Source organism: Myotis davidii, unplaced genomic scaffold, assembly GCF_000327345.1.
Source record: "Myotis davidii unplaced genomic scaffold, ASM32734v1 scaffold77, whole genome shotgun sequence".
Classification (NCBI taxonomy): Eukaryota; Metazoa; Chordata; class Mammalia; order Chiroptera; family Vespertilionidae; genus Myotis; species Myotis davidii.
The window spans coordinates 2,755,478-2,767,707 of NW_006289713.1; the positions used below are offsets into that span (position 1 = coordinate 2,755,478).

Here is a 12,230-nt window from a genome sequence, read left to right on the forward strand (position 1 = left end):
CACAGTCAAGCCTGGCGGGATGAAGGTGAGCCAGGCAGGCAGGGGAGTGTCGCTGGGGCAGGGGTCTGTGGGCCTGGACAGAAGTGATGAGGCTCCCGTTACCATTTCACAGGTGGGATCCCTCTTCCTGTGGAGAGGGCTTGGCGAGGCTCTTCTCCTCTACCCAGCACGTGTTATGGGGGACCTGCTCTGAGCGATACCCCTCATGCTGGGCCCAGGTGTTTGTCAAGGGCAGGGCCAGATGGGTGCCTGACTCTAGACAGCCTCGCTTGCCCTCCAGGCACATGTCCCAGACACTGGAGTCTTTGAGGGGGGTCTTCAGGTCTGGGTGAGCCCCGTGGGTCTGAGCCTGCGATGGGGGAGGGTCTCCTGGTTTTACCCCTCATGCTGCCTCTGCTGCCTTCCTGTGTCCCCTAAACTGAGCTGAGTTAATGATTTTCTGTCTTTCCTGCTCTGAAAGCTTCAGAAACAAAGTGAGGCTGCCCAATGGCATTATCTGCACGGGTTACCAATCCTGGAGGGGCTGGTGGGACCGCTCTGCTGCTTGGGGGAGGCTCTACAGGGCCAGGTAGGCCTGGTTTCAGGACAAAAGTGGCAGCTGAAGCTGACACCCCATGAGTCAGGTCTGGGCCCAGGTGGGCAGGCGGGGGGGCTGGTTGGAGGACCGACGCCACACAGCAGAAGCTTTCTGTGAAAATAGTGGGAATGTATTTGACAGGATGAGTTTGCTGTGGTTCGCATAGCACAGCCGCAAAGTTCCCCATGTTTTATTTGTCAGCACTAAAGAGGCATTCTGAGGGGCACACAACACCTTCTAGAAAGGAGATTTGGCCCTGGTTTGGTCTCTTTCAAAATACCAAAATAAAAACTTTTGACATGCACATTGTACTCAAGGTAAAAATGAAAAAAAACAGAAGGAAACAAACTGGACCTCAGACACCAAGAACAGAAGGAAGTCTCCCCCACACTCCTCCTCCCTTCGAAGACACGATTCTGTCAAAAGGACGTGCATACCGAGCCCTGGGTCACATCAGTGCATGAGATGCCAGCAGCGCCACACCCGGCCCTGAGTGTCCCAGCCAGCTTCTCTGACTGCAACCCTGGGGCTGGAGCCTGCTGACCGGGGAGCCAGTGAAAGACTTCTTGGGGCGGCTGGTGCCTGTGGGCCTTCCATGCAGCCCCCTTCTCACCTCTCCAGCCTGTCTCCCCTCCCAACCCACCCAGGTAAAACAAATCAAGGAAGCCTGTATTCACATTACAACATGAAAATAGCACCAGAAACTTCAGAGCTAAATTGCTGAAACTTGCCAGCCGAGAGCTCTGTGTAGGAGGAAAGCTCTAGAAAGGCAACCACAGAGGCTGGGGTGGTGTGGGGGATGGGCAGGAAGAACTGGTGAGAGCTGGCTGTTGAGCAGCTTCCTCCCAGTCCACGTGGGAACCTGGTCCTCAGGGGTCAAGGTGCACTGAAAACCAGCGCTTCTGTCTGTGGTGTGGATAGTGGCCACCACGACCATGTGCTCGGGGGGCCAGGCAGCTCACAGGTCACTAGGTGGAGAGCCCCCCTTTTGATTTGTAAGGCCACTTTGGAATTGCAGCAACAGCAGCAAGACCAAGAGGGGTCCTGCTGTGATCCGACCGTAAGAGGGGTCCTGCTGTGATCCGACCGTGGTTGCCGCAACTTACTTCCCTACTCGGTGACACAGAGGGGAGGAGCCTGTCCAAACCTTCAAAGGAGGGGGCGCAAGGGATGCAAGGTGTGAGCTGCTCTTCAAGTTCTTGGTACTGAAAAAACAGCGGCGTGGTCTCAAAGAGCCTGCTGCTGGCCAGCCCCTCACCCTCACCTTCTAGGTGGAAGGGCATTGCTGTCCGTCAACCCCAGGCCCTACTCCAAGCATTAGAGTCTCAGCTCTAACACTGGAGTCTGAGCATTTGCCTGGTAAGTCAGGTGGATTAAGATGTGGCCACCAATCAAACTCTGAGTGTTGAAGCTTGCCAGTGTAGACAGGAGACCCTTATTCACTGGGTTCATCCCCCAGCCCTTCTCCCATGCGCCCTCTCACTCCTGTAAGTTACTCAGAGGAGTCCTTTTTCAGAGGGATCTTGAAGCTGGTTAGTCTCTGTCCGAAGAGCTGGCTGAGGAGGTCGCTCTGGGACTCAGCAGTCCAGCAGGCTCGGGGATTGGCATGGTCAGCACCGCGGACAGCTCTGCCCCTCTTGGGGGTCCTGTGCAGGGGTCTCGCCTGGGGGAAGGCTTTGCCTAGTCCGTCTCTGCTGCGTCTGAAGTCCCGGTGTGTGTGGCTGGGCTCCCCCCGCTGCTGCTCTGAGGGCTGAGGCAGTGTAATGCTGCTCTGGCTCCCGGGCCTGGGCTTGGCAGGGAGCACACGGCTGGGGGCAGCCTGCTTCCGGGGAGCCCGGCGGGGTTTGTCAGGGACTGAAGGGGCCCTTCCCAAGCTCCCCACACTTTCACTCTTGCTTGGCCCCAGGGCCCGGCCCTTTCTCTTCTTCTCTTTGCCCTCCCTATCCTCCCTGGGGACCAGGCTCCCTTGGGGCCCCTGGTCACCAGCTTCCCTGGGGGCCTTGGAGTAGCCCTTGGCTGGGGCTCGAGTGGGGGGCTTGTCTGGGGCGGGGCTCTGGGCTGGGCAGTTGGGCTTGGAGGGGGTGGTGGCTGTTTCGCTCTGGAGCTGCCCACTGGCTGGCTGAGGCTGGCTGCCACCTGCTGTCTTGGTGCTGTGCTGTGGGCCTCCACTGCCCTGGGAGCTGGGGCCTGGCTTGGCTTTGAGGGCTGTGGGCTTCTGCCTGTCCTCAGTGCTACGGGCCGGCTCTCCAGGCTTTGGGCTGGCTGCGGCCTTCTTCGATTGCACCGGGACCTTGGGAGCTTTGCCGGGGATAGACAGAGTTGGCCTGTCCTTTGATGAACTCTGACAGCTCCCGTGCTTGGTGGCACTACCCTTATGGGAGGGGACTCCCTTGTCCCCCTCGGACGCCATGTGGCATGTGGATGCCTGCTTCTCCTTCCGGAGCATGGAGGGGGCTTCTGGGTGATGGTCAGGGGCACATTTGCCAGGGGCACTCGGCGTCCTGCCTTTCCCTGAGAATAGGCTCTCTGAGGCTTGGCCTCTGGGCCCTGGCTGGGGCAGAAATCCTTCCAGAGGTAGAGCCTGCTGGAGAAGAGGCCCAGGGCTGCCTGGGGAAGCCCCATCTGGGGGGCTCTCCAGGGCTTGGTCTGGCTTGTGGTCATCTTTGCCATCAGCTGAGGCTGCTGGGAAAGGAGACAGAGATGGGAGAATGAACTCTTGGGAGTCAGAGGGCAGCTTGTTGCCCCTGGCCAGGTGGCTCTCAAGATCCATGGGCCTCTCTGGGGTCCTGGGCTGGCCCTGGGTGCCACCAGGAGCCGCCTCTAGGCAGGGCTGGAGCAGGGCTGGCATGGATGCCTCGCTCAGAGCGGGGCTGCTGCCCAGAGACAGAGACCTGTCCACGACGGGCCCAGGGGCGCTGCTGGGCGTGGCCACTCTGCGCCGTTTACTAGGTAGTGAGCCCTCCCGGGCCTGTGTCTTCTGCCCAGAGGCGCCTGGCCTCCGCACCCCGCGGAATGTGAAGGGCTGCTGCCCCCTCCTCAGGTGTTTGTCCATGTGTCGGTCAAACTGCTCCTTCTTGGCGAACGTGTAGTTGCAAGAGCTGCAGATGAAGGACCGCTTGCTGATGTGGGTGACGTTGGCACAGAGCTCACAGTCATACAGTGGGGTGTGTTGCAGCTCCAGCTCCTCCCTCACCCCGTGCTCCCTGGCGAGGTGCGCACGCAGCTCGCAGGGCTCGGGGTAGACCCTAGGGCACTGGGGGCACAGGAAGACACGCTGCGGGCTGTGCACCGCAAGGTGGCGCTGCAGCTTGAAAGGCTTGGGGAACCGCTTGCCGCAGTGGTGGCAGTCTCGGGAGGGGTCCTTGCAGTCCTGATGCACCGGGACGGTGTGGGGTAGGGGCTCTCGGTTGGGGCGGGGGGCAGGGGACAGGCTGGGGCACGTCTTGGTGGAGCCAGGGAGCGTGGCAGAACTGCTGGGCAGAGCTGGGTTTGCACAGGTTGATGGACTGCTTTTGGCTAAGGTGCTGTCTGGCACCAAAGTGCCATCCTGGTTTGAGTTTTTGGTACGAGCCTTGGGTTTTGGCTTCTCCCTCTCTGCAGGGCCCCCATTTGCCTGGCCAACTGAGCACTTGCCCCTGTGGGGTTTGGAAGCCTGCCCCATCATGCTGCTCAGGAAGTGTGTGACAGTGCTATCCCCCTCCCAGCTTCCAGATGGGTCTCCCAGGGACCTCCGTGCCGGCCCCTTCCGGGCAAACCGTAGGGCATGTTCACGCAGGTGCTCGTTGTACATCCAGACATCGGCCACCTCCCGCAGGCACATGCCGCAGGCCCACAGCCCCGCCCGGCCCTGCACATGCTTCTCCTGCAGGTGCTCCCTCAGCAGCTCCCGAGAGCCAAACCTGCGCTCCACACACATGTAGCAGGTGGGGGGCGGTGAGGGGCTGTGCGCCAGCTTATGGAGGTCCAGCTCTCCCAGGCCATGAAAGCGCTGGAAGCACACCCTGCACTTGTAGGGTGTCCTCTTGGCCCTGGCATTCCGGTCTCTGACTGGGGCCCTTTTGGCCTTGGCCACCTCCTCTGGCCTTTTGCTCCGTGACCCCTGGGAGTTCACTGTGGCCTTGAAGTCTAAGAAGGTCATGTTGGAGAGAGCCACAGGGTCTTCGCAGGGGCCCAGAAAGCATATATCTTGCATCTCAAATCTGGTGCTGAGCCTCTCAAGAGCCACGGCATTCCCCGGGAGCCCGCAGTTGTAGTGTTCTTGCTCCAGGTTGGGGGGCTCAGGGCTCATGTCCCCAAGAGAAGAGGCGGTCTCATCAGCGGGGGCCTGCAGCTCCAGACCTCGCCAAGCCGCTGGGACCATGTGCAGCTCAGGGATGTTCTCTGACGGGTGGTCCTTGGCACTGCAGGAGGGTTCCTGCTCGGCACCGTCCGCCTCTGGGTCAGGCTCCAGGGCCCAAAGGCTGGGTCCTGGGGCCCAGGGGTCAATGCCAGGCATCTTGCTGCTGAGAAAGCCCTCCAGGAGGAAGGACTCAGGCAGGCCCATGGCCTCGTCACTCCATGGGTCCTCGAGGGACAGGCAGAGGGAGCCTGAGTCACTGAGATCTGTGGGCATGTGGGCGGAGGGCAGAGTTTCACTGCCCCGGAACTCCCAGGGCTCTGGCAATGGCGGAGGCTTTGGCTTTTTACAGCGCTTCCCATAGACTCGGGGGTTCTTCTTCCGAGTTAAGTGGTTGCCCAGAGGGAAGAGCTGGGAAAAGGAGGCTTCGTCATCAAACAAGCTCAGAGGGTCCCCGACACTTCCATGCTCCTGGGCCCTGTCTTCTGGATTGTACAGGGGGCCCTGGAGGCAACTGCTGATGGTGTCACCTGCTTCAGAACCACAAGTCTCTGGGGGGCTTGAGGGTTCCCGGGGGGGCTTGTGCCCTTCCCAGACTCCTTGCCCTGACCCACTCTCGGCTGCACTGCTGTGCCCTGCAGGTGTACCCCCAGCTGCCCTTGACAGTTCTCTGCAGACACCCGATGTCCTGGTCTCTCTGGGTCCCCAGGACTCCCTTGCCAAGGCTGCCTTCGGGTCCCTTGTCTCTTCTGCAGGAGGCACCCCCTCCATTCTCCCTGGAGGTGCCACCCACTTCCCAGGTGACTTCTGTGTGGACGTCTCCTCCAGTCCTGTGGCCAGGAGGAGAGGCAGCTGTGTGACCTCGGTCTCCTGCTCTGCCTCCTGTGAGAGGCAGTGGCTCAGAGGGGGTGGGTAATTGACAGTCGCAGTTGATGGATTCCAGTGGCTTCTATCTGAAATCACATCAGGAGAGACTGGAGGACCGCTCTCCTCCCGGAACCTTCTCGCTCTTGGCTTTCTCGATTTCTTATTTGATTTCCCCTCTGACTCGCGGGGGATGCCCATGGGCGCTCTACCCCGCCTCTTGCCTCCTCTTCTCTCTGCCCGATTGGGACAGGGGTCGTCCCTCTGCAGCAAGTCCCATTTCCTGGGCTCTTCAGGCCTTGAGCCCCCTTCTTGCTTCACCAGGCCTGGGGGGTGTGGTTCCCGGCTCGGGGGACTGACTGGTGTTCTCACAATGCTGACCCCCCGCCTGAGCCCCTTGGACATCTTGGGACTTGGGGCATCCTCAGGAGCCCTGGAGCCCTGGAGTGGAGGTGACCCAGCAGTGTGACTGGGGCTGCTCAGCCTGTGCCTCGGTTTCTCCTTCCTGGGTGCCCTGTGGCTTTTCTTTCCAGGGGGGTGGCTCATCTGAGCTACAGGCTCCCCAGATTGGGGAGCAGCCAGGGCTGGGGGGCTTGGCTGGGAGGTGACCCCCTGTAGCCTGTGCTTCCTGGCTCTGTGGCGGCTCAGGCCTGGTCCGGATCGGAAGGTGGCCGAGCAGACCTCACAGGTCACAGGTCGCCCTCTGGGGTCTCGGTTCTTCCAGCAGCTGCTCTCAGTAGATATGGGGCTGTTTTTAAAGCCACAAGGCTTCTGTTTGGGGTCCTGGGGACATAGAAGGTCCCCCTGGGGCACCTGCTGGGGGACATTTCTGAGGCTCTGTGGGGAGCTGGGCCTGGAGTTGCTGGCTGTGCTGCTCAGAGACGTGGCTCTGTCCTGTTGGAGCTCCTCACAAGGGCAGGTGACTGTCGGGCCTCTGGTGCCAGCTGCTGAGGCCTTTGAAATGCCAGGGTGCCCAGCCCCAGGTATCTTAAGGTCCTCCTCGCCCTGGGTGCTGGCCCCGGCCTCACCTTCCCGGCAGGCACGAGGCTCTGGCCCTGCTGTCGCCTGGGAGGAAGCGTCAGCGGGCGCAGTGGTGATGCTCTGGCCTTCCCTGTGTCCTGGGTGTTCTGAGGAGGGGCCCTCGGGCATCCTGTCTGGGCTGCTGTGGGGCAGTGCTCCCCTGCGGTGGGGGTCTGGCCACTCATCCCTGGGGCCTCTAACTGCTCCCATGCCATCTGTGAAAAAAAAATGCCGGGTAGGGCTGCAGCCTGGACGGTCACTCCTGGGGACATGGCCCTTGATGGGGGAGAAGGGACATCATAGGCAGGAGATCCCCTCAGCCTCTCTTTTCTAGAACCCTCTGGGGATCTTGGCATGTAGCCTTCAGGGTGGTCCCCCACATGGGTGGAAATGAAGGCATTGATGAGACCGGGCTGGCCTGTAGAAGTGTCTTCCAGTGGGCTCCGTTCCCCTAGGAGAGAGTGGCAAACCAGGCTTTCCTTGAGGCCACAAGAGCTTGTCCTCAAAGATGAGGAGGTCACCAGGGACCCTTCAGCCCTAGCATCTGTGGGAGCTGGGGTGCAGTCAGCCCTTTTTAGAGCTGTACAGGCAGAGGAATAGGCTGGCAGGTGCTTCATGCTGGTAGGGTCCCCGAGGGATGGTGACACTGGGAGCAGCCCCCTCAGCTCACCTGAAGGCACTGTGGGAGGGTCTTCCTGGAGCAGGTGCTCAAGGCTGCAGGGAACAGGGGTGGCTGCAGAAATGGGCAAGGGGGCACAGCTGGCCAGGTCTCTCATGGGGAGCTCTGCGCTCTCCCCATTGAGTAGCAGGTGTTTCTTAAGGCCTGGACTGGCCACCTCTGGAGTCCAATCCTCAGGCCCATTTTGGACATGGGTTGCTGTCAAGACCGGGACTAAAGATTCCACATCAGAGGAGGAGGGGCTGGGAGTGGACTGTGCCTCATTTTGAAGGCCCAAGTTCGGTCTGCTTCCCCGGACCTGCCCCCCTAGCTGGGCAGCCCCAGCGGGGCTGGCCTGTGTAGTTTCAGGATCAGCATTAACTGTGGTGTGGTTGTCTGGGCTCCCCAGGCTCCCCCAGTTATCTGGTTGCAGCTGGCTGGCTTCGCCTGGGCCTTTGAGCTTCTCAGCCTGGCTGAGTGAGCCCAGATGGCCACCTGCTTCTGGCCTCAGCTGACATCTGGCCATTTCAGAGATAGCTGTCACCTGCACCCCGCCATCTGAACCCTTACCAGGGCCCTGGGCCACATTCCCACATTCTATGATGTCCCCTTCCACATCTGAGGGGTTGCTCTGTTGAGAGCTCTGGGTGTTGGCCAGCTGAGGCCCCTGTAAGCTCTGGTCATCATCTTCATTCTCAGCTGCTCCTGCCACCAGGAGCTGGAGTTGACATAGGGGGCTTTCGGCTGGGTCCTGGGGCCTCCAGCCAGGACTGATGTTGGGTATGCAGCCAGGACTTGGCGAGGCCCCTGCTGGTACAACCTTCTTGTTACCCTCAGAGCCAGGGCTCCCTGCTGCAGGGTGGAGGGGACCTGTTTCTTCTGCCCCATCTGCACTGCTTAGAGAATGTCCCTTGAGGGCCTCACTGTGACTGGTACCAGTAGGTGGACTGGCACCCAGATGCAGAACTGCAGCACCCTGAAATGCCAAGTCAGGTGCCAGATGGGCAACAGGACTGCTGAGCCCCTCCAACTCAGGGGCATCTTGGCCGGGCCCCTGCGTCTTGCAGGATCCCCCTGTTTGAGTGCAGGGAAGGAGCAGCAGGACGTCTTCGTTGTAATGGATTCCGGTGGCCTTGTTATTTTTAGGAAACAAAGGCTCATGGTTTGGGCTGCACTTCACTAACTTCCCTCTGTCCGAGGCGGGTTTGAGTGGCTCTCCGGGGTCTGGGAGACAGGCTTCTGGGCAGCCCCTGCAGCCCTCTTCCGCCTCAGGGAGCCCTCTCCTGGAGACTCTGGTGTTCTGCACGGGCTGGAAACTGGGGCTAGCCCCAGCGGGCCTGAAAGAAGCCCCAGCAGCCTGGTCTTTGTGGGAGGCAGGGGGAGGGGCTGCTTCTCTCAGGTGAAATGAGGGCCACTCCTCCTGGGGGCTCCCTAGGGTCCCCTCTGTGGTGGCCACGGCTGTTTCTGCCCCTTCCTGGTGTGGACTCAGTTCCCCAAGATCAGTGAGGTCAGCTGTGGAGAATGAGTCCTTCTGGGGTGAAGCCGCCTGATGGATGGGCAGCGGGGTGCCTGTGCCCGAGCGCATTCTGCCCGTGTGCTGAGCTCCACGCAGCTCTCCCGGGGCCTCCTGCTCACCTTTGCTTTGCAGCTGACTTTCCAATTCGGTAACCAATCGTTTGATCTCTAGTTCATCCTCAGGCAGGCTGCTCATAAAAGTGATGCCACATTCGCTAACCTTGCACGGCAAAGGCGGAGGGGTGGCGGCTGTTGTCCTTTCACGAGGACACCTCTTACTGAACACCTTTGCCCCTGAGCGGTCAGGAGAATGGTCCAGATGGCTGGAGAGCACTGGGGAAACTTCCTCCAGCAGAGACCAGTCCTTCTCAGGCAGAAATGAGGGGTAGGATGGGTCCAGCTGGGGTTTCCTTGCGGGTGGATCAATGCGTGTAGGCGGTGACGGCGCGTCCCCGTTTCCGGACAGGCTGCTGTAGATCGGTGAGTCGAACTCATCCATGGGCAGCCCTGAGAGGAGAGGCGTGGACTCCAAGGTCAGCGGTGATTCGGCTTTGCCTGGGTCCGTGTCCACTGTGTAGGGTGGATTCCTGGGAGGTTTTGGTTTGAGGGAACTGGGGTCCACACCCTCCTGGCACAGGTGTCTGCTACTGGCTGCAGGAGAGTCTAGAGTCAAGGGCTTGGAGTACAAGTCTTTGGGGAAACAGCCAGCCAGGTCTTTGGGTCCAAGGAGCAACTTTCTGGGAGGGCTGTTGTAGGGCTGGGGCTCCATTTTGGCAGCTGGAACCAGGGAGTCTCTGTTAAAAAGAGCAGAGTCACACCCAAGATCAGGGGTCTTTAAAAACAGGGTGCTGGGCTCGGGGTAGGCAGCAGTGGTGTCAGTGATGGGGACCAGCAATTCTCCTGGCAGGCAGGCAGGGGGGTCCCCTTTGTCATGAGAGATGGGGGGTTCTGTGCACAGGGGGACACCCAGCAGGCTGCCTGCACCTGGCAGTGCTGAGCTCCCGTGGGGCACCGTGGCGTCCTCCCTGCCTGGCTGTGGTTGCTCAGGGGCTGGGGGACAGAGACTTCCTTCCACACAGGTGGACGGAGGAGAGCCCGAGACATCTCTGAGAAGCTTTGTGGTGTCAGGAGGAACATCTTCTTGAGGGAAGTCCAGCGATGGATGGTTTTCTTCTGGGGTCTTGGTGCTGGTGGGAATCTGCAGGAGACACTTGGGGTCTCTCTCCTTAGGGCTGTCTACGGTCTCAGGGCTTTGCAGTGGGCCCTGGCCCTCAGGGCTCTCACTGGGGCCTGGGCAAGGCCTGCCTGGCTTTGTGGTTTCCTGCCTCACGACCTTCCTGGATTTCTGCTGCTTTCGCTCTTCTCTAGGACCCAGGGCTAAGTCCATTTCCTTCCTCTTCTCACCTCGGCGCCACCGCCGGCTGCCGTGTCGAGGCCGGCCTCTGAGGCGGGAGCCCCGTGGCTGCAAGCTGTCCTCTTCCTCGGACTCTGAAGCATAGTCGTATTCCTGGAGCCTGCCCTCCAGGGTGCTAGGCGCGGGCCTCTCGGTCGCCAGGGAGAAGCAACTGCCCTGGCCTTGCTGCGCCTGCTGCTTGTGCAGCTGATTCTTCTGCTGCACAATCTTGTGGATGAGCTCCTTGCTCCAGGTGCCTCCCCAGGCCTTCCTCCTCCGGGAATCCTTCCGCAGGGACAGTCGGAGGCGCTTAGAGCTCCTCGTCTCCACCGGGAGGAGCCTTCCACAGGGATCTGTGTGGCTCTTGAGGGCTTGGGTCCTGAGGTCCCGGGGGCGGTGTGGGGCTGGCTCAGCCCTTTTGCCCCTCCTCCTGGGCCTCAGACAGGAGGCTCTGGTGCCCCTGCCTGACCTCTTGGCAGTGCTGGCTGTGTCCAGTTCTCCCTGGGAAAACTTAAACTGCTTCCCTCTCCTCTGCTGGCTGGCCAGGCTGGTCCTATTTGACTCTGCAGGCACTGGGCCCAGGGATCGAGTTTTGGGCCGGCTGCAGGCTGTGTAGCCCCCATCCCCAGGGTGGGGGGCCTGGGGCTCCATGGTTGGGAGCGGATGATGGGATTTGTTCTCTGGCATGGCCCCACCTACCCTGGTCTTGGGGGGCAGCCCGGCACTGGTACCTCTGGGGCCAGAAGGTTCTTCATCAGCGAAGACGTCGATGAAACTGCTGTCGATCTCGGGGTTGTCTGACTGATATTCCAGGCCGTTGAGTGCCTCGGTGATGAGGCTGTCCAGCTTGGCATCATCCTCCAGGTCCAGGTCCGCAGCAGAGAGTGGGAAAGGGGCAGTGGTCAGGTTGGGCAAGAAAGTTGTCCTCAGGGGGTCGTCTTTGCCATCCACCCGGAGGTCTCCCCCTAGCAGGAAGGGCACCGTCTTAGTGTGGTTGAGAAGGCTTGGGTTCCCGGGGTCCGGTGCTTTGGGGGCAGCCAGCACAGAGGGGGCAGCGGAAGGCCTGGGCATCTCTGAGGGCTGCTGGTGGCTGTCCTTGGTCCTGGCCAGGAGCAGGCTGCAAAACTGCCGGTGCTCCAGGAAGGTGGCCAGGCTGCTGTAGTTTCGGTCGCACTGCTTGCAAGTGAGCAGCACATCCAGCTGGTCCAGGCTGGCGCTGCTGAGGGGGAAGTGATGGGCAGAGTAGGGGGGCGGCTCTGGGGGGAAGCCCTCCAGACCCCCACTGCCCACCTCGGAGACCGCACTGGGGAATGGGACCTCCTCCAGGCATTTGAAGGTACCCTCAGCCCCCAGCACCTCTGTGGGGAAAGGGAAGGTCTTGACTGGCTCTGGCTGGTAGTGGATGGGGAGGGCATGTGAGGGGTCAGGGGATGGGAAGGGGCTGCTGTTCTCCTGGGGGTGGCTGGGGGGGTGGAAGAAGGAAGAGGGCCCTAGTGGGCCGGGGACCTGGCTCTCCTCCGAGCTGGGGTTGGCCGGGCTGCTGGACAGCGGTGACAGTGATGAGCAGGTGCTGCTGCCGGCTGTGTTGGTGGCGGGTGAGGGCAGTGGGGACTCACTGGGCGAGGCTCCCACAAGCCTGGGTGGGGGCAGGCTGGGGGTACCTTGGGGTGAGACCTGGGGCTGGGCCACTCCAAAGAACAGGGGCTGGGCTCCAGGGTCCTGCAGCCCATTGTAGGTGAACAGCCCCGGGGAGCTGCTGCTGTGCTGGCCGGGGCTGTTTCTCAGCACCAGCTTCTCCCCAGGTCCAGGAGTCTTGCTGGCAGCACCCAGGGCTACCTGGCGGCCCCCCTGCCACTCAGGGGCCCCT

The 12,230-nt window shown here is 61.2% G+C and overlaps 1 protein-coding gene across 1 annotated transcript in view; it reads right to left on the reverse strand.

Annotated features, from left to right (window-relative positions):
• Window positions 1–1,646: 1,646 nt before the first annotated feature.
• Window positions 1,647–12,230, reverse strand: part of ZNF469 (zinc finger protein 469) — a 12,042-nt gene continuing 1,458 nt past the window's right edge. Inside the window, 2 exon segments of the mRNA XM_015562929.1 lie at window positions 1,647–6,968; window positions 6,971–12,179. Of these exon segments, the coding sequence (XP_015418415.1) occupies window positions 2,070–6,968; window positions 6,971–12,179 (10,108 nt within the window). The 3' untranslated portion in view covers window positions 1,647–2,069.